This window comes from Oryzias latipes, chromosome 1 (genome assembly GCF_002234675.1).
Source record: "Oryzias latipes chromosome 1, ASM223467v1".
NCBI lineage: Eukaryota > Metazoa > Chordata > Actinopteri > Beloniformes > Adrianichthyidae > Oryzias > Oryzias latipes.
Window position 1 is genome coordinate 11,215,060 of NC_019859.2, and position 17,423 is coordinate 11,232,482.

General features: G+C 40.0%; 1 protein-coding gene across 1 annotated transcript in view; it reads right to left on the minus strand.

Moving 5' to 3' along the window:
* Positions 1 to 11: 11 nt before the first annotated feature.
* The window catches only part of kiaa0368 (KIAA0368 ortholog), a 25,468-nt gene continuing 8,056 nt past the window's right edge, over positions 12 to 17,423 (minus strand). The window contains exons 20-49 of the mRNA XM_004065720.4: positions 17,137 to 17,271; positions 16,875 to 17,049; positions 16,604 to 16,776; positions 16,407 to 16,508; positions 11,228 to 11,351; positions 10,913 to 11,058; positions 10,167 to 10,221; positions 9,960 to 10,074; positions 9,802 to 9,870; positions 9,582 to 9,699; positions 9,307 to 9,474; positions 9,106 to 9,185; positions 8,552 to 8,657; positions 8,378 to 8,425; positions 8,164 to 8,282; positions 7,847 to 7,997; positions 7,696 to 7,761; positions 7,510 to 7,599; positions 7,356 to 7,422; positions 7,187 to 7,278; positions 6,554 to 6,620; positions 5,875 to 6,072; positions 5,541 to 5,752; positions 5,411 to 5,454; positions 5,136 to 5,328; positions 4,894 to 5,044; positions 1,756 to 1,861; positions 1,589 to 1,677; positions 1,447 to 1,518; positions 12 to 619 (exon numbers count right to left, since the gene is read on the minus strand). Of these exons, the coding sequence (XP_004065768.1) occupies positions 480 to 619; positions 1,447 to 1,518; positions 1,589 to 1,677; positions 1,756 to 1,861; positions 4,894 to 5,044; positions 5,136 to 5,328; positions 5,411 to 5,454; positions 5,541 to 5,752; positions 5,875 to 6,072; positions 6,554 to 6,620; positions 7,187 to 7,278; positions 7,356 to 7,422; positions 7,510 to 7,599; positions 7,696 to 7,761; positions 7,847 to 7,997; positions 8,164 to 8,282; positions 8,378 to 8,425; positions 8,552 to 8,657; positions 9,106 to 9,185; positions 9,307 to 9,474; positions 9,582 to 9,699; positions 9,802 to 9,870; positions 9,960 to 10,074; positions 10,167 to 10,221; positions 10,913 to 11,058; positions 11,228 to 11,351; positions 16,407 to 16,508; positions 16,604 to 16,776; positions 16,875 to 17,049; positions 17,137 to 17,271 (3,471 nt within the window). The 3' untranslated portion in view covers positions 12 to 479. The remainder of the gene's footprint in view (positions 620 to 1,446; positions 1,519 to 1,588; positions 1,678 to 1,755; positions 1,862 to 4,893; positions 5,045 to 5,135; positions 5,329 to 5,410; positions 5,455 to 5,540; positions 5,753 to 5,874; positions 6,073 to 6,553; positions 6,621 to 7,186; positions 7,279 to 7,355; positions 7,423 to 7,509; positions 7,600 to 7,695; positions 7,762 to 7,846; positions 7,998 to 8,163; positions 8,283 to 8,377; positions 8,426 to 8,551; positions 8,658 to 9,105; positions 9,186 to 9,306; positions 9,475 to 9,581; positions 9,700 to 9,801; positions 9,871 to 9,959; positions 10,075 to 10,166; positions 10,222 to 10,912; positions 11,059 to 11,227; positions 11,352 to 16,406; positions 16,509 to 16,603; positions 16,777 to 16,874; positions 17,050 to 17,136; positions 17,272 to 17,423) is intronic.

Sequence of the window (17,423 nt, forward strand, 5' to 3'; positions counted from 1 at the left end):
AATCCAAATAGTCAAAGGAGATTTTTTTTTTAATCAAGGACAAATTCAAACAGCTATAGCGTCAGAAAACAGCAGAGTTTGTTTTGTTGCAGACATTTACATAAACTCCAACAGCTCGGTTGTGGTTGAATAATAGGTTCTGCAGAATAATCCACACCCTGCTGTCTCAACATTTCATGAGTAGGCACAACCACAGCAGTAGTACGATTCCCCATGTCGGGGCTTTAGGTGAACAGTGTCCACAAATGCAACACACTGGTTCAGACGGTAATCAACCACTTCCTGATTATTTCAATTAAAAACAAAGTTACATTTTTTTAAATATCAACCCTTTTCACAGACTGATCAGCTGTATTGATTGGAGTCACATTATAAATGATCCTTATTGGGAGAAGAAAAGTAGAGGTTTATGGGGATTGGTTCAGAAGGGCAGAGGTGTGGAGATGTTTGGCGTCTCTGAACGATGGCACTGCGCTCGCTCAGGGCTGACTCTGGATGCGTCTGCGCAGCTCCTGGGCCTTGTCCCTCAGCTCGGGCCTGCTGTCGGACTGCAGCGTGGACAGGGAGCGCTGCAGCTGCTCGCGGCTCCTGGCAGACATGCAGTCCCACTGCTCGCTCTCTGTTCGTGGGACGCAGGCGTTAATATCCCATCAGAACATAAAAAACAAACGCATCGGCAGTCTCATGTTTAGCTCAGGCGTGCAGAAAAAAAATACAATCACTATAGTTTCATGTTAAAATACAACTCAGTATTAAAGACAAAAATAGCAAAAAGAAAAAAAACTCAAATGTCATTATTTCACAGGGATCACGTTTTATTTCCAAACTAAAATGAGGGATGCATCTTTTTTTTGTGAGCAAATTCTCATTTGCTAAAATTAATAATAATTTAAATTACCATCCAAATAAATTCATTTAAAATAAAAAATTGCAAATAAATTATAAATAAATAATTCCTAAAAAATGAATTCAATACAAAATATTAAAGAATTAAAACCCTAAATTTAATAAAAAAAATTTACGTAACAATTCAGTAATTGTTGCCTTTATGTTTTGGGATCATATAATGTTAAAAATAAGGATATTTGCAGACCAACTATTTCTTTAAGAACTAATTCAGTGTTTAAAAAAAAAAAAAGCATCAATGTTTAGGTTTGCACCCACATTTTCCCAAGAGGACCTGGCTGAAGACATTAATGGCCAGAACTGGAAGTCCTTCCAAACTTTATTTCAATTGGCAACCCTAGTCTTAAGCTTTAATTATTTCATTTTCTTTGTTTTTTTTACAATTCTCAGCCTCTTGGATTAGGGTTAGGGTAAATTGTATAATTTCTGCTTCCGGCAGATGATGCCAGGCGCCGTCTCGTCTGCAGCCAGGTGTCTTTCCATTTTCCTGTGTAGCGTGATCCATAAATGTTTATAAACAGGCAAAATAATAATACTTACCTCCAATTTTCTTAACAATCAGATCCACGACTGTCAAGGCCTCGGTCCTCACAGAGGAGTAACTTTTGTTTTCTGAAGAGGAAAGACCTCCAAATGAAACAAACTACACGACAGTTGAAGCGCATGAAAGTGAGAAACGTACCTAAAGGATGAATGAGCGCCGCGCAGGTCTCTGTGAGGATTGGGGACAGTGCATTCAAGTCTTCCGTACCCTTCTCCAGAAGCAGCAACCTACCGAAAAACAAGCAGTCAGAATTCTCTAAGACTGAGAATGCGTAGCTGAAGAGGTCATCTTTGTGGAGGACTTACTTCTGAAAATATGCCTTCATGGTCTGTAGGACAGCCAGCTGAACCTTCCAGGTGCTCAACTTTAACTTCTCACACATCAGATTGCAAACCTCCATCTGGAAATTTACTGTAGAGAGAAAATGTTTCAACAATGTTTCCCGTCTGATGGGAACAGATCCTCTAACAGACGCTCAAAGCCCTTCAGTGATGCTCAAAGTTTCTATCAGTGTTACAGCCCTGGTGGTCTGATGTGCAACAACTGTAAAAGAGAACTGGAGTAACAGCATTCCTAGAAAACGCCTTACTTCCAGCTCCATTGAAATCAGGTCGATTCAGTTGCCATGTTTCCGCGATACCAACGCTGCCATGTTGGAGCCAGATGTCCTCAATAAAGCAGTGATTGGTCCAAGTGGGTTTGAGTCAATGTTTCTATGGGAATCTTGTTGGAAGGCCAAATTCCTTCCACTTGAAAGAGGGCAACCCTAAAACTTTGTCCAAATCCCCCCCAACTACTAAAAAACTACAGTCAGGACCATAAATATTTGGACAGAGACACATTCTTTCCAATTTAGTTTCTGCACATTACCGCAGTGAATTTTAAATAAAACAGCTCAGATGCCATTGAAGTGCAGACTTTCAGCTTTTATTCCATGGGTTGAACAAAAAGGTTGCATAAAAATGTGAAAAACTAAAGCCTTTTTTAAACACGATCCCTTCATTTCATGGGCTCATAAGTAATTAACAAATGAAATAACTGAACACAAAATTTTCATTACTAATATTTGGTTGAAAACCTTTTGCTGGCAATGACAGCCTGAAGTCTTGAAGTCATGGACATCACCAGATGCTGGGTTTTCTCCTTCTGAATGCTCTGCCAGGCCTTTACTGCAGCGGCTTTCAGTTGCTGTTTGTTTGTGGGCCTTTCTGTCTGAAGTTTAGTCTTCAACAAGTGAAATGCATGCTCAATTGGGTTAAGATCAGGTGACTGACTTGGCCAGTCAAGAAAATTCCACTTCTTTGCTTTAATAAACTCCTGAGTTGCTTTGGCTGTATGTTTTGGGTCGTTGTCCATCTGTATTATGAAACGCTGCCCAATAAGTTTGGTTGCATTTACCTGGATCTGCACAGACAGTCTGTCTCTGAACACCTCAGAATTCATTCGACTGCTTCCTGTGTCACGTTATCAATAAACACTAGTGTCCCAGTGCCACTAGCAGCCATGCACGCCCAGGCCATCACACTGTGTTTTACTGATGTAGTGTGCTTTGGATCATGAGCTTCTCCACGCCTTCTCCATACTTTTCTCTTGCCATCATTCTGGTAGAGGTTGATTTTGGTTTCATCTGTCCAAAGAATGTTTTTCCAGAACTGTGCTGGCTTTTTGAGATGCTTTTTAGCAAAGTCCAATCTAGCCTTCCTATTCTTGAGGATTATGAGTGGCTTGCATCTCGCAGTGTACCCTCTGTATCTACTTCCATGCAGTCTTCTTTTGATGGTAGACTTGGATATTGATACACCTATCAACTCCAGGCCTTTAATCTGCTTCACTCATGATGACATAACAAGGGAATTGCCCACACCTGCCCATGCAATAGCATGGAAGTCAATTGTCCAATTACTTACGAGTCTATGAAATGAAGGGATTGTGTTTAAAAAAGCTTTAGTTTTTCACATTTTCATGCAATTTTTTGTTCACCCATGGAATAAAAGCTGAAAGTCTGCACTTCAATGGCATCTGAGTTGTTTTATTTAAAATTCACTGTGGTAATGTACAGAAACTAAATTGGAAAGAATGTGTCTCTGTCCAGATATTTATGGTCCTGACTGTATATAGCGCGGCACTATATAGTGCCCAGGATTTTAAAAGCAATTCGGACACCATGCTCACTACTTTTTTTTCTTCCTTTCTTTCAAACGGTGAATATTGATTCTGCAAAGTGAAAATCTCGTTTTGCGGTGATCATTGATGAATCCACCGTGCTCAAAAATATTGATGGTTTATTCAAAAAAATACATTTAAATACATTTTTTAGCAAAAATTGTTTAAACGCAATGCATTGTGGTCTATATTCGCCAATCTAGTGAGCATCGATGGACATTGGTTTTTCGCAGAGACTTCTGGGTATTTTTTAGGGCACTGGATTTCTGAAAGAGAGATTCGGGAAGCAGAACTACAAAATGGCTCCACTGTATAGGGAGTAGTAATTCGGACACAACCTAAATCTCTTAAACGTTTCAAATATTAAATGTGTGTGTGTGTGTGGGGGGGGGGGGGGGGGGGGGGCAACCAGCACCAAATGCCTTTCATTGAAGCATCTGGTCATTTTATAACTTGCAATAACGGGAAAAAAAATACGATTAACAAGAACAAGTTAAAAATTGAAAACGGTAGCAGGGCAAGAATAGTTATTCTGACTGTAACGGCTGTTTATTTCTCTATAGGAGTCTATGGGGTTTTGGCTTCTTGGAGCCCGTGGGTACTTCCTGTTTGGAACGTGAGATGCGAGTCACTCAGTCCAGTTTTCATATACAGTTATAGGTGTTGCACTGAAGAGTATTGGTGTTCTTTATACAGGAAGGCTGACCCCGCCTCCGCCACCTTTGATTGACACTCCTCTGATGCCAGACAATAGCAGCAGTTCTATATGGAGAAGATCTGGTGCCAGCGGCAGCTCATTGTTGGATTGAACTCTCTGTCTCGGCTGCATGTCGTTTGTGAAACCAGTGTCTTGAGTATTTTCTTTTAAAATAATTTACATCATATTATGAGTGCACCTTTGACCAGAGCCTGACTTTTGTCTAGTTTGTCATTTTGCTACTTTCCCCTTTTTCTCCATGGTTGTTCCCACTTTCACATTACTGCACATCAAACACTGGAGGTGCAATGTAACACACACACAAACGCACCCTGGTTTCACTTATTTCTTCCCTCCTTGTGGATTGGAACCATGAGGTGAGTTTTTGAGAAAAAAAAAACACCTGCAGCAATTTTGACTAAAAGCCACAAAGCATTCATTTGTGAGAACTGAAACTAGTGTCCTGGATTTAAATCCTACTATTAATTCAGTCTTAAAGGACTCTAAAGAGCAAAAACACGTACGGAAATGCGCTCTCCCTCCATTTTATTGACTCATCTGGTTTGTGGAGTAGAGAACTTACTCTGTGTCTCCTGGTTTCTGGGCCACGCTTTCCCTAGAGTCTCAAAAGCACAAAGCAGAGCTTCCGTCTGCACCTCTTTCTCTTTCACATCTCCATCTTCATCATCATTGTCCAGTGACCGAGCAGATGCACTGCCGCTCTTTGGAGAGCTCTGTTGTGAAATTAGGCACATTTGTTTAAGAATGGATTTGTGTTCTTGGAAATAAAATAAAAAACAACAGGAAGCATTGAAGGAGACAAACCTTCTTGATCAGAGGGAAAAGGATCTCTGCCATCTCTCTGAAGCGGTCCTCTTGGCTGCTGTGGAGAACATCTCCAGCACAATGCAGAGCGGCCATTTTGTACACCAGATTCTCCTTACGACATTCCCTCATCACAACTTCAAGCACCTCTGTGATTGTTGGTTGGCCACTGCAAGGTTTCTGCAACTCTGTGCTGAAAATCGGGAAGAAAAAATCAAACAATGAACTGACTGCGTCTTTTAAAAGTTATGGGAGAAGTCTGCAGGAGAACTCACCTGCATTTGGACACCACAGAGCCAATGGCTTTTAACAACTCCTCCTAAAACCAAAACAAAGCCAACAATTTAAAAACCATTTTTTTTCTGATTCACTTTCCTTTTTTCCCCCCCGGAAAGCAACTGTTACCTTTCCAGCCCACGTACGCCCAGAAAGTCCCTGCATCAAAGCCGAGAGCACCAATCCAAGATGTGGTGCCACCAACGAACCCGTCTGCTCCTTGGCTACTGTCGCCATGGCAGCTGCACCCTGAGCCTTCATCTTCCAAGACTGGGACTGCAGGGCTTTCTGTGTGATGGCGATCAGCTCCGTCATGTAGAGTCTGATTCCTCCAAAGTTTCCTGACGTCAGAGAAAAGTTTGAAGACTTTAGGGTTGTGTTGTTGCTAAAAGCCTGTTGAACTTTTCAGGAGAAATTCCATTAACTGATAACAAAATTTTTTTTTAAAAGTGTTTTTCCTCACCTGGAACGTTCTCCTGCCACACCTCTGCCCACAGCTTGGCATCATGACTCTCTCCCGTCTCCTCATCAGGACCTGCAGCCTGATGCATGCCAAGGAAAGCCAGTGGCAGAGCCACTCCTGCATGAGCCTTCATCACATCCGGGCTGTAGTGACTGATGGCGTGCATCGTCAAAGCACAAGACGATTTGTAAACGGGTTCTGTGAATAAAGGAGAAAGAGTGAGACTTGGGCCGAACCCGAATTCTTCCCGTACCCATACGGGTTCTCCCAATCCTACATTTAGCTCTCTAAACGGAGAGTTACGGAAAAAATAGTGTCTTTTAATTCGCTCGTCACTCCCACTCGATGATGTCATCAAAAATTGCTGGTCAGCTATGTTTGCGCGGAGTTGCTATTGCTTGAATATACTTAAAAAAACATCGGTTTTATAACTTTGAAAAGGTCATGCTAAAACAAAAGCCACTTCTGTGCATCAGAGCACGGTCAAGTGAAGGAGAGCGCTTCTCCTCCGCGTGAACACCCTCGGGCTTGGCATCCCTCCGCCGCGAGGGTTAGCCCTTAAAAACTCTGATTCGACCAAACAAGAAGATCTGGAAGTCTGGAGTTTAATATGATCATATCAACACAGACTGGTCACGTTTTCAAAAAAAAAAGAAGTTTCGGTTTTAGAACGCCTCACCTTCTTTCTCCAAGTACCAGTTGCTCAGCTTGAGCAGCAGCTTTTCCACACTGTTGTCTTTAGCCGTCTGACAGGCAGAGAGAAAAGACGTTAAAGAGTCTGAAAGAAACAGCTATAGTCTGATTCAAAGGGAATAAGCAAAAAATAAAAAAGAAATAGGGTAGAAAAGAAAAAGGAATAATAAAAAAAAGGAAACCCTGAAGGAATTCTTTTTTTTTTTAAATTATGTATACATGTCGGGAAAAAAACTACATTTTTCCGGAACAGATCACATTAATATTTCGCGAATGTTTTTTTCCGGAAAAGATACGATGAAATAACAGTAAAATCTGATTAAATGTTGGGTTAAATGTTAGTAAGAATGTTTGCTCTTTGGGTTATAAAAAGGGAAGCCACAGCCTGTTTACATGGAACACAAATCCCAGTTCATTCAAACACTTACACACATCATTTTGATCCGGAAACTAAATACAATTTTCAATTTTCTGATGCAAAAAAAAGAAAAAGAAATGAAGTTCTGGATGATTTCATTCGAATCAAATACTCTTCATAAAAAAAACAGAAAAAGGTTCAAACAGCTTTGAGTGACGGTCAGGGACATTTGTCAGAGCATATATGAGGGTCGGTCCTTACCCTGACCAGATGTCCCAAAGCAAAAGCATATGCTTTCTGTATCACAGAACTTCTGTCATGGATGCCGTTCAGCAGGGAGCTCATCAGTTTACCTAAAGACGGCAAAACTTTTAAGAATTATTATTCTTTCATTTAACAAACACATTTCCTGTTGGAATGAAATCTGCACCTGAGTATGGAGTTAGATCCTGTGGACACTGCACGGCGAGGGAAACGATTACGCTCGCGCAGCCTCCCTGTAGAGAAGACGGACAGTAGAGGCCTGAGTTTTCACCAGGAATTCTGTGAGATTAGGATGCATTGAACACCAGAGACGGTTTTACCTTTGTGCCCAGGCCTACTCCACTCTTTAGCAGCTCACAGAGTCTGGGAACCAGTTCTCCAAGGACAGAAACGTCCAGGTGCTGCAAACACTGAAAGCACAGATGTGTTTGTTGGAAATGGGACGTGACAACAGAAACTCGCACCACAATCGATTTGTGCCACAGATGTTTATGTTTTTGTTGTACCATGTTAACAGTTTCCATCATAGGAGAGGATTTGGCAGCGCTCAGCCTTGCAGCATCCATGGCACTCTGCAGGGGAACAACCAGAACAGCTCAGGACACCAGGACCTCTAAGCTGTGTGGTTACATTACAGGTTTAAAAGCCGGGGTGTACCTTTTCCTGCTCTGTGGCTCTGAGACTGAGGTAGTTGAGGACCTGCGGCTCTAATGTGCTGAGAGCCTCCAGCAGGGCTGGGATCAGTCTGGAAGCATGAGGCTTTAGTCTGGCACCGGCAGTCTTGCTAATTTTCACCAAAGTTTGGATGCTGGTGAGAAGAAGCAGAAACACAAACGGTTTAGCAAAATGTGAAGAATAGAGCTGTGACGGTGTGGGTCTTTTGATCACCGCGGTGATCTATTTTTCATTTTGTAGGTTTGTCTCACCTCACCTCCTACCAGATACTTATATGTAGACCACAATAATGGATTTACCTGAGTGAGCGAACCTCTGAGACGTTGCTAACGATGCCTTTTTCCAGCAGGGTTGGCAGCAGCACAGCGACAGTTCTCTGGGCCGCAGATCCTGTAGACTCGCACATACGAATGCAAACCTACACGCAAGCAGACAGCAATGAAGACCAAGAATGAGTGACGTGTGAACACAAAATAAACACGGGCAAGAGCTGGGTTGTGTTAAGAGTCTCACTTTGCTGAGTGTTTTCAGTGTGAGGTCTGCAGCCTTTCTGACAGATTCCTAAAAGAGAACAAACACAAAAACACAACAAATCTTTGAAATAAGCTACTGCAGACACATAATATTACTCTGAAATGAGAAAAAAAAAACAGATGCTTGCTTTATAATAATTATTATTAATTTGACCTTGATGTCATCAAGGACTCTGAAGAGCGTCTCCCACATTTCTGACAGGTAATCGAGGAGTTCGTCAGCCTGACGACCACGGATCAAGTCATTAAGAGCCAGACAGCTAAAGGAAAAACATATTTTTACTTTACTTTTTTATATCTTACAATATAAAAAAGGCCAATGCTTATCTAAACAAACATTAACATACTAAATAGGACAATATTCTACATTTTTCCGATGCATATAATGAAAATAAATTCTCAGACTGAGACCCATTCAAGTGTAAAATCCATTTAAAGGGATTTATCTGTAAAATCTGCTTTAAATAAACTTTGTTCATTAAACAGTTTCGAAATGAATGTAAAAATTAAACATCAAAACTAAAGAGCATGTCCTCTGTGCAGATTTGGAAAAAAATGGATAAGATGAAGATTGTAAAACGGAAAACTAAATTTCCAAAAATGCAGACTAAAAACATGAATTTTCCGGTTTTCCTATTGAACTATTCAAAAAAAATTAAATGCAACTTTCTCTATAAAGAAATCCCATAAATTCAATTTTGGTTGTACCTGGATTCACGCGCTCTCCAGGTGTTACTGGTCAAATTGGACATGACATCCTGCAAGATTTCCTTGAGATATTTGTCCACCTGCAACAAATAAAAAAAATAAAACATCTCCTACCAACAGCTATATGACCTTTTCTCTTCTTTTTTATTTACGTTGGTTGAATAATAAACCACTCTTGAAAGAAAGAATACTCAGCCATACCAGGGTCTTATCAGTCACCAACGCATCCCAGATGCTGGTCATGGCCTGGCGGATGCTCAGGTTGGGGTCAAACTGGTAGCGGTACAGACGAGGCACTAACTGAGGCAGAAACGGAGACAGCTGCTCCCCCGCTTTGGCTGCAATCATGTGGAAACCAAAAGCGGCTCCCTGAGTGGAAGACACAATCAAGGAGAAGAAATAAGAAAAACCAAACTGATCGGCCAAAGCTAAAAGCGGCCACATGTTACAGATGTTAAGAGATGTGAGAATGGTACCTTGCGTGAGTTCCACATTGCATGATGATTAGCCAGATTCATGAATTTGTACACTAGATCGGGTTGGTTCAGGTCACTGGCTAACGAGCAGAGCTCCTTGTATGTGGACAAGCCATGACTGTCAGGAATCAACAAACGGAGTTCATGAGAATCGGTTATGACTGATGTTTCCATGACAAAATATACGCGGGTGAAACGGTAGAAACAACAGCTGATTTACCCGTCTGGTGTTTTCCCCAGTCCTTGCCCCTGGAAGACCTCGGTCTCCTCTGAAAGTTCATGTTTGACTCTGTTTGCATAGAGAAACCAGAATTTTTTAAAGTCATTTCCACAGTTTTGATTCTCTGATGTTTTCCTTCCTGCGGCTTTATATCTCACCTTCTACCAGTCATGAGTGTTTCAACCAGAGTGGAAACCAGTTCCTGCTGGTCCTGTTCTCCTCCCATCTCATAGACAAGCCCAAGACCTTTAGATGCAACATCCTGACTCAACTCTGAAGGACAGATGGAGATTTTTGTTTTCTTCAGCATATTTAAAGAGCTGAATTCACACACATAGAGCCGAGTCTGACAGATTTGGTCTCACCGTCAGGATCCGACAGCACAGAGATGAAGGCAATCTGAATCTCCTTCAAATGAGTCTTTAAGAGAAAAGAGAAACGTTACTTTTCCAACAGTGCATTAGTGCTTCTTTAACTGGAGGCATTCAAACTAACAAAAACTATTTGGCAGCTGAGACTGAGAAGATGCACTGAAAAGAGGATTACTCAGAACTCCTGATTGAAAAGGAGAACGGAGGCAACTTAACTGACCTCCGCCCTGGTGGTGATGAAAGAAAAAAAAAAACTGTAGGCCTGATTGATCTGGAGTCCAAAAACTACTGTTAAACGTGTTATATTAAAAGCTCCCAAATAAAAGGACCTTTTTTTTTTTTTGTAGAATAAATGGTTAAAATAACCACTGTGCTTAATTTTACCTTCAAAATTAAATGCTGTTAAGGATGGAAAAATCGGTCACAACACTGAACAAAATGATTTTCTTTTAAGTAAACTTCTTTATTTTATTTATTAATTTTTCTTTTTATATTTTGCATTTCTTTTGTGTTTACATGTTTGCCAAAAAAATGTTATCTGTTAAATATTTTAAAAATAAATAATGAATGGAAAATTAATCAAATGTAGAGACCAAAAGGCTCATTCTTTAGAAACCGACATATACCTTTTTCAAAGAATTTTACGACTTTGATCAAGTTTTAGAAAACTAAAGCTCATCTCAAAGCTCTTTAGGTGTTTTTTTTGTTGATTTACATTCAGAAAGGTGTGTTGTATTTACTGTAATTTCCTGGTGATGGCTGAGTTTCTTGACAAGCGAGAGCAACCAGATGCAGGCTGCCTGTCGGACATGAGGGTTCTGGCTCGGCACATACTTTGACAGAATGGAGCTGAGGACCCACGGAACCACATCATTGCTCTTCACATCTTAAATGGAGCAGAAGAAAACAGGAAATAAAGATACATCCCATATTTTACCTTCTTTTTTTTAGGGTTAAAGATTAAAAATGTGTCACTTTAGAGTCACTTCATGGTGGACTGAAAAAGCATCTGGAATCTGATTTGAATGAACTCAGATCAAAGTACAAGCACTGACTGTGGGGGGGAATGTACTGGTCTTCTCTGCAGGTCCATGGGTCTCTGGCAGCACCTGAAAGGGTTCCTATGGCAGCACTGGTGATGGCCTCTCCAACTGTAAACTGCAGCTCCACCTGCTTAGCCTTACAGAGAAAAGGAAAAAAAAAAATCATATGCAACTTGATGAGGCCGTCAAGAGAAATTGTTCCAAGCTACAGACAATTTACTAAATTATCTGAGTTTTTAGAAAGCAAAAATTTGACAGAATGTTCATTAGCAACTTTGATAGATGCCTTGGTTTTGCTGCAGTCCAGAATATTACACAGTGCAGATTGCAATCTTACTGGAAGTTTGCAGATGCAACAGAAAGAGAACCTGATTTGGAGAGATGTGTGACAGCAATTCAAAAAGGTCATTTTTTAAAAGATATTTTAGATTAAATTAGATCTGTTGGCCTCCAAACACTGAAGAGACGTTCCAAATCATCTAAACGAGTATATTGATCCTGACAATGCAGAAAGACAGTTAAAGAAATCCAAACATAGCTGTGAATCATTAGCTGCTCTGCATATGTTCTGTAGGACAGCAGCTTTTTACAGACCACAGACCAAACTTAAAGGGAAAGCAGTTTGACAACAAATGTCATCGTAAAATGTATGTAATCTACCATATAAAGGGAGTATGCACTGATGTGACAAAAAATCCTAAAAATTAATCAATATTTACCCCCAAAATGTTGGATCGCTTGAAGACCCACTCGGATTCTCTATTGATCAATTTTCAATGCGTTCCCAGTGGTTTTTAATTGCGATGATGCCAAAATTAGCCAAAATCAAACAACATGTCGTTTTCTAGGAACATAGTTTCTATAGAGCGGTAGCAGTTCATAAGAAATTGGGGGGGAGGAGCTAAGATGGCGGTCCGTGCGGTCAACTTTTTGTGAGCTGCGATGGTCCGGTCCTAAAATATCCCTTTTGACCTCATTTTCAAACTGCTGAACTAGTTTTGCTTTTTTTTTTGTATTACTCTCAAGTCTTACCACTGTAAAGGGACAAGAACGAAGTGGGAAAAACAACAACAGCAATATTAAGAGCTCCTAGAATGCCACGGGAAAAGCCTGCATCGGAGAAGCCGACTCCCGCATCCAAAAACCCAGAGATGACAACACATGACCACCAATACGCCATGGAAGTATCCTCGCTGTCTACTAAAAGGAAAACCCCGGTTACACCCACTAAACCCTCCATTCCACCTAACAAGGTAGTCGTTTCTAACAATAGTGATGCCGAGTTGTCAGCATTAACTGCCGCCATCGAAAAACTGACGGCGAGATTTGACGACTTTGACGGAAGACTTCGGGAAATGAAAACTCTGTGATTCTGGCTAATCTGGCGAAGATCACTGAGGTAAACGCTGCTGATATAAAGGACTGCAAATCCAAAGTGCACAATTTGGGAAAAGAAGTTTCTGTGCTGAGGAAAGAAAATGATGACTTAAAAGAGAGGGTGGTGGAGATGGAGCGATATAAACGGCGCTGGAACCTGAAGTTACAAGGTTTGAAAGAAAAAAGCGAGGAAAACACCCGCAAAGAAGTCCTGGAGATCCTGGCAAAGATCGCGCCACAGCACACATCGGTGTTGGAAATGGTTGTGGATACAGTACATCGGCTGGGGAGGAAAGAAACCGGGAGGCACCGCCAAATCATCATCCAGTTCTCCACGAGGCACTACCGCGAAATCTTCTGGAAGGTTTCTAAGGATGCAAAGGTTTGTCAAGAGATGGGAATCTTCTTCAAGCAGGATTTCTGCAAAGCTGACCGAGAAGCAAGAGCTGCTGTCTGGCCCAAAATGGAGAAAGCGAGAGCTGCGGGACAGAACGTGTACTATCGGGGCCACATCGGGTACGCTAATGGAGTCCGTCTGTTTCCAGACTAGCTGTGTTTTTTTTTAAATTCTTCTTTATACGTTTGGAGTTTAGTATCATAAATGCTTTGTTATTTAAAGCATAAACTTCATTTGCTCCGTTTTTTCCACACCTTAAGTTCACAGAGGAAAGTGAAACTCTGTTGTTGTTAACTTGAAAGTTATAAGTTTTAAAGTATTTTTTTCTAAAAGTTTGAGGTCTAGTTTTGCATTACAATGTTGTTTGAGATCTGAATTCCAACCGCTCACTTTCACCTTCAGTAACTAGCTAAGTAAGTAACTTTTTGTTCATTTTTGTGTTATTGTTTTTTTGTGTTTCATGTCTAATTTTAACTTTGTTTCTTTAAATGTTAGGGGTTTACGAGACAATGTAAAAAGAAAATCTATTTTTCTATTCTGTAAAAATGTGAAAGCCAGCTGCATTCTACTGCAGGAAACTCATTCTGTTAAAGCAGATGAACAGTTTGGGTCTAATCAATGGGGAGACAAAATCCTATTCTGTCACGGTACAAACAAATCTTCTGGAGTTGCTTTGCTCTTTAAAAACTGTCCGTTCAAAGTGATTACCCGGATCTCTGATGATGACGGCCACTGGCTCATCTTTGTTCTTAAAACTGATGATGGTTTTCTGATCCTTTGCAATGTCTATGGCTATAATATTCCTAGTCAAAACAAGTCATTATTAACAGAACAGAAATTGCAAAACATATCAAACTTCTCAATCATAAGTATTGTACAAATACTGTAGTAATTGGTGGTGATTATAACATGGTTCTAGATGAATGGCTGGATAGAGTACCCTCAAAGTTCAATACCCATCATATTAATCCAACTTTACGGGACTTTTGTCTTGATGTTAATGTTTCTGACCCCTGGAGGAATTCTCCTCACCAAAATTGAAAGCATATCCAGATTCATATATCCCACCTATTCTATAGGTTTCCCTAAACAAGCCATCAAATCTATTAATCAAGTCAATTTTAACTTCATATGGAAAAGGAAAACACACCATGATAAACAAGGTACGCTGATTAAAAAATATGAAGATGGAGGTCTTCAAGCCATAGACTTTAACAGCCTTAATGGCACCTTAAAAATAAACTGGTTAAAATCATTTATTAGGAATCAAAATAGTATTTGGTTCATTGTTCCTAATAAAATATTTTCCAGCCTAGGAGGGATCCAATTTTTACTCAGTTGTGATTTTGACAATAAGAAACTTCCCATTCAACTTTCGTCTTTTCATTGGCAAGTTCTCATGTATTGGAAGCTCATTTATAAACACAATTACAGTCCACACAACACTCCCCTATGGAACTGCAGATACATCACTATCAGAAACAAATCCATCTTTGTTCCAACATGGTTTCAAAATGGAATTTGGTCTTTAATGCATCTTCTTAAAGACAATGCCACTCTCATGTCTTTTGATGATTTCACAGCTAAATATGGTTCACTAACGAATAGAAAAGATTTTGAAAAAATTATTAAGGCCATTCCTCAAAATGTTGTGAGCTCAGTTTCTGATCTGTTTCATAATGACATCTACAGACATCCTACTATCCCCATTAATTCTGATTAATGGACACAATATAGCAACTGCCAAACTCCCAAACCATCAAATCAGAGAATATTTTAATGAAACGTCCTTTCCCTACATCTCAAATCCAAATTATATAACACAATATTTTAATAATTCAAAAAAGAAACAAATACGAACTAAATACTTAAAACTCCCCATTCCTCCTAAAGCCAAGGAAGTCCACTTTAAAACTTTTTCAGGTATTTACCCGTCCAAGGAAAACGGTTTGGAATTCCTGAAAATTGTGTTCTTTTTGTCATGTGGAGATTGAAACAACTGAGCATCTTTTCTTTGAATGTTTTTATTCTGATGTCTTTTGGAATAGTTTACATTATTGGCTTTTCCCCAAGATTCCACTTTTAGCAGACTTTTCTATTAAGGATATCATTTTTGGGTTTATTTTAGAAAACAAAAGCACAGAACTTATTCTGAATGTTGTAATTATTTTGGGTAAATTCTATATACATAAATGTCGTTTCCTTAAAATCAAACCATTTTTTTCTACGTTTCACAAAGAACTCTGCTCTTTTTTTTCATCTGTAAATTTCATGGAAAACAAACTTGCTATGGAACTTCAAAGTATCATATGTAAATTGCAGCTTTTTGATAGCCCCCTAAACTAAGAATCATTACAATGTCTATGTAAACCCCCTTTTTTTTTTAAATTTACTTTTAATTTATTTTTTATTTTTATTTTATTTTAATGTCTTGTATTTATTTTATTTTTCTGTATCATTGGAAAAAAAAAATTATATTGTTTTATTCCGCATTTGTTGTTTGTACATGTCCAGTAATTTTTTCGATGTTTCTATACTTTGCATAATTGTATACAATTGTCTCAAACTGTTAACCTCAATTGTCTTTTTCAATTAAAAAAAAAAAAAAAAAAAAAAAGTTCATAAAAAATTCACCTCTGGGTTGAGGGCGGTAATGTTGGCGAGGAGCAACCCCGCCCCCTTCCCCTCCCCATTGCTGAGAGCTTTCCGTTTACATGTTCTCCCAGTAGCTTACAGCCCCTCAACCCCCAACCTAACATTGCCAGCCATGCAACAAAACTGGTGGGCAATATCAGAGCTATCCAGCTGTAAGGTTTTGAGCCAGATTTCAGCTCAGACAAAGCAAACGAAGACGTTTGTCTACAAGTGGATACGTGGGAATGGAGCAGAGCAGGGGGCTTGAGGCCCAAGCTCTTTTTCAAGTGATATTTTATTCATCTGCTCCTGATTCACAACAATTTGAATAAAGAAATTGTCAAAAACTGACTTTAAGCCTAATTTTCCTTGTTTATGTCCTAAAAATGCTACAAGTATGTGTTAAAAACAACAAAAACCCAGAGTTCACTGGAGTGCGTCTTTAACCAGAACTTAACTGATCTAATGAATCATCACAACAAATGGGAGGTCAGTTAACTTTTATGCTGAAAACACCATCGTCAAATAAGTCAGAAAAATCCGCTGAAGTGTTTGCTGCAGAGCTGTTCAGATGCAGTCTTTGAGGTTGATTTCTCCTGCCATGATCAGCAGAGGCAGGAAGTATCCGGTCAAATCCAAGTTTATTTTGATGTTATGTTCTACTATCACATCCAGTAATTTGACAGGAGGATCTATCAGAGTCCAACTCAACTCTTGGCGATACACCCATAAGTGTATTGGTTCAGATCCCATTGGTTGAGATGTTTCTGACCAATGCCTTACCTCCACTGAATCCATGAGTCCCTGCAGCAGCTTCTTCTGGTGTGGAAAGTCTGCATCTCCCACTGGCAGATAACCCAAAGTGGTGATGGATCTTTCCTTCATCTGTGTGACACCGTTTACAGTCATGTCAAGAGGTGATCCATCAAAGAAACAAAATAGTGTACAACTCAAAGGGGTCCACTTTTAGACCACTTTACCTTGGCGCTCTCTTTGCCGGAAGGAATGCGGGCGAGGAGGTTTTCCACCACGGAAAGTTTAGTGCAGCCCGATCCATCCGCAGGGATCAACAAAGGGGCATTGCGCCCGATCTCACCCAGAGCGGTACAGGCTGCTACGGTCAACAGGGCACTGCTGTTGTCCAGGAAGGAACCTCGAAAACACAAAAAAACCAGAGGAATATTCCAAAAGTGGCCTTAAGAAACAACCCAATTCTAGGTTCAAATTTAAATGGCAAAAGCTACTACATACCAATGGTTTTTGTAGCCAAGGCTACAAGTTCATCCCCTTCTCCCTTGGATGTGATGCTCCCTTGTTGCTCCTTGTTTTTTGCTGAGTCAGAACAAATGAGTACCTTCTTTCTGCTCGTGTACCTGCCCACCATGTAGCCCAGAGCCAAAAGGGCGCCATGTTGAGTTTCAGGACTCTAGGCCATACAAATATCAACAATTAGTAACATGGGGATTCAAATGTTGGATCAGAAAAAGTCCAAACAGAAGGCAAAGTGCCGTACATGGTTGTCTCTGGTAATTTTAACTAAAGTCTGCACAGCCGTCTGCAGCTCGTTCCCTGTCATGGTGGAAACAACCACAGCATAAAGCTGAGCTGCCAGCTCCCTCATCTCTTCTTTGTTTGTGTTCATCAGGCTCTGGAAGGAAAAGAGAAAAGTGATTTTAATGCCAAATGACAAATACATTTAAATTATGGATGCTGTTCTCAGTTTAAAAAACAGATATACAACTCAGCAGTAAGATAATATTGTAAAAAGGTTGTAATATTTTATTTAAATAGTGAACATAA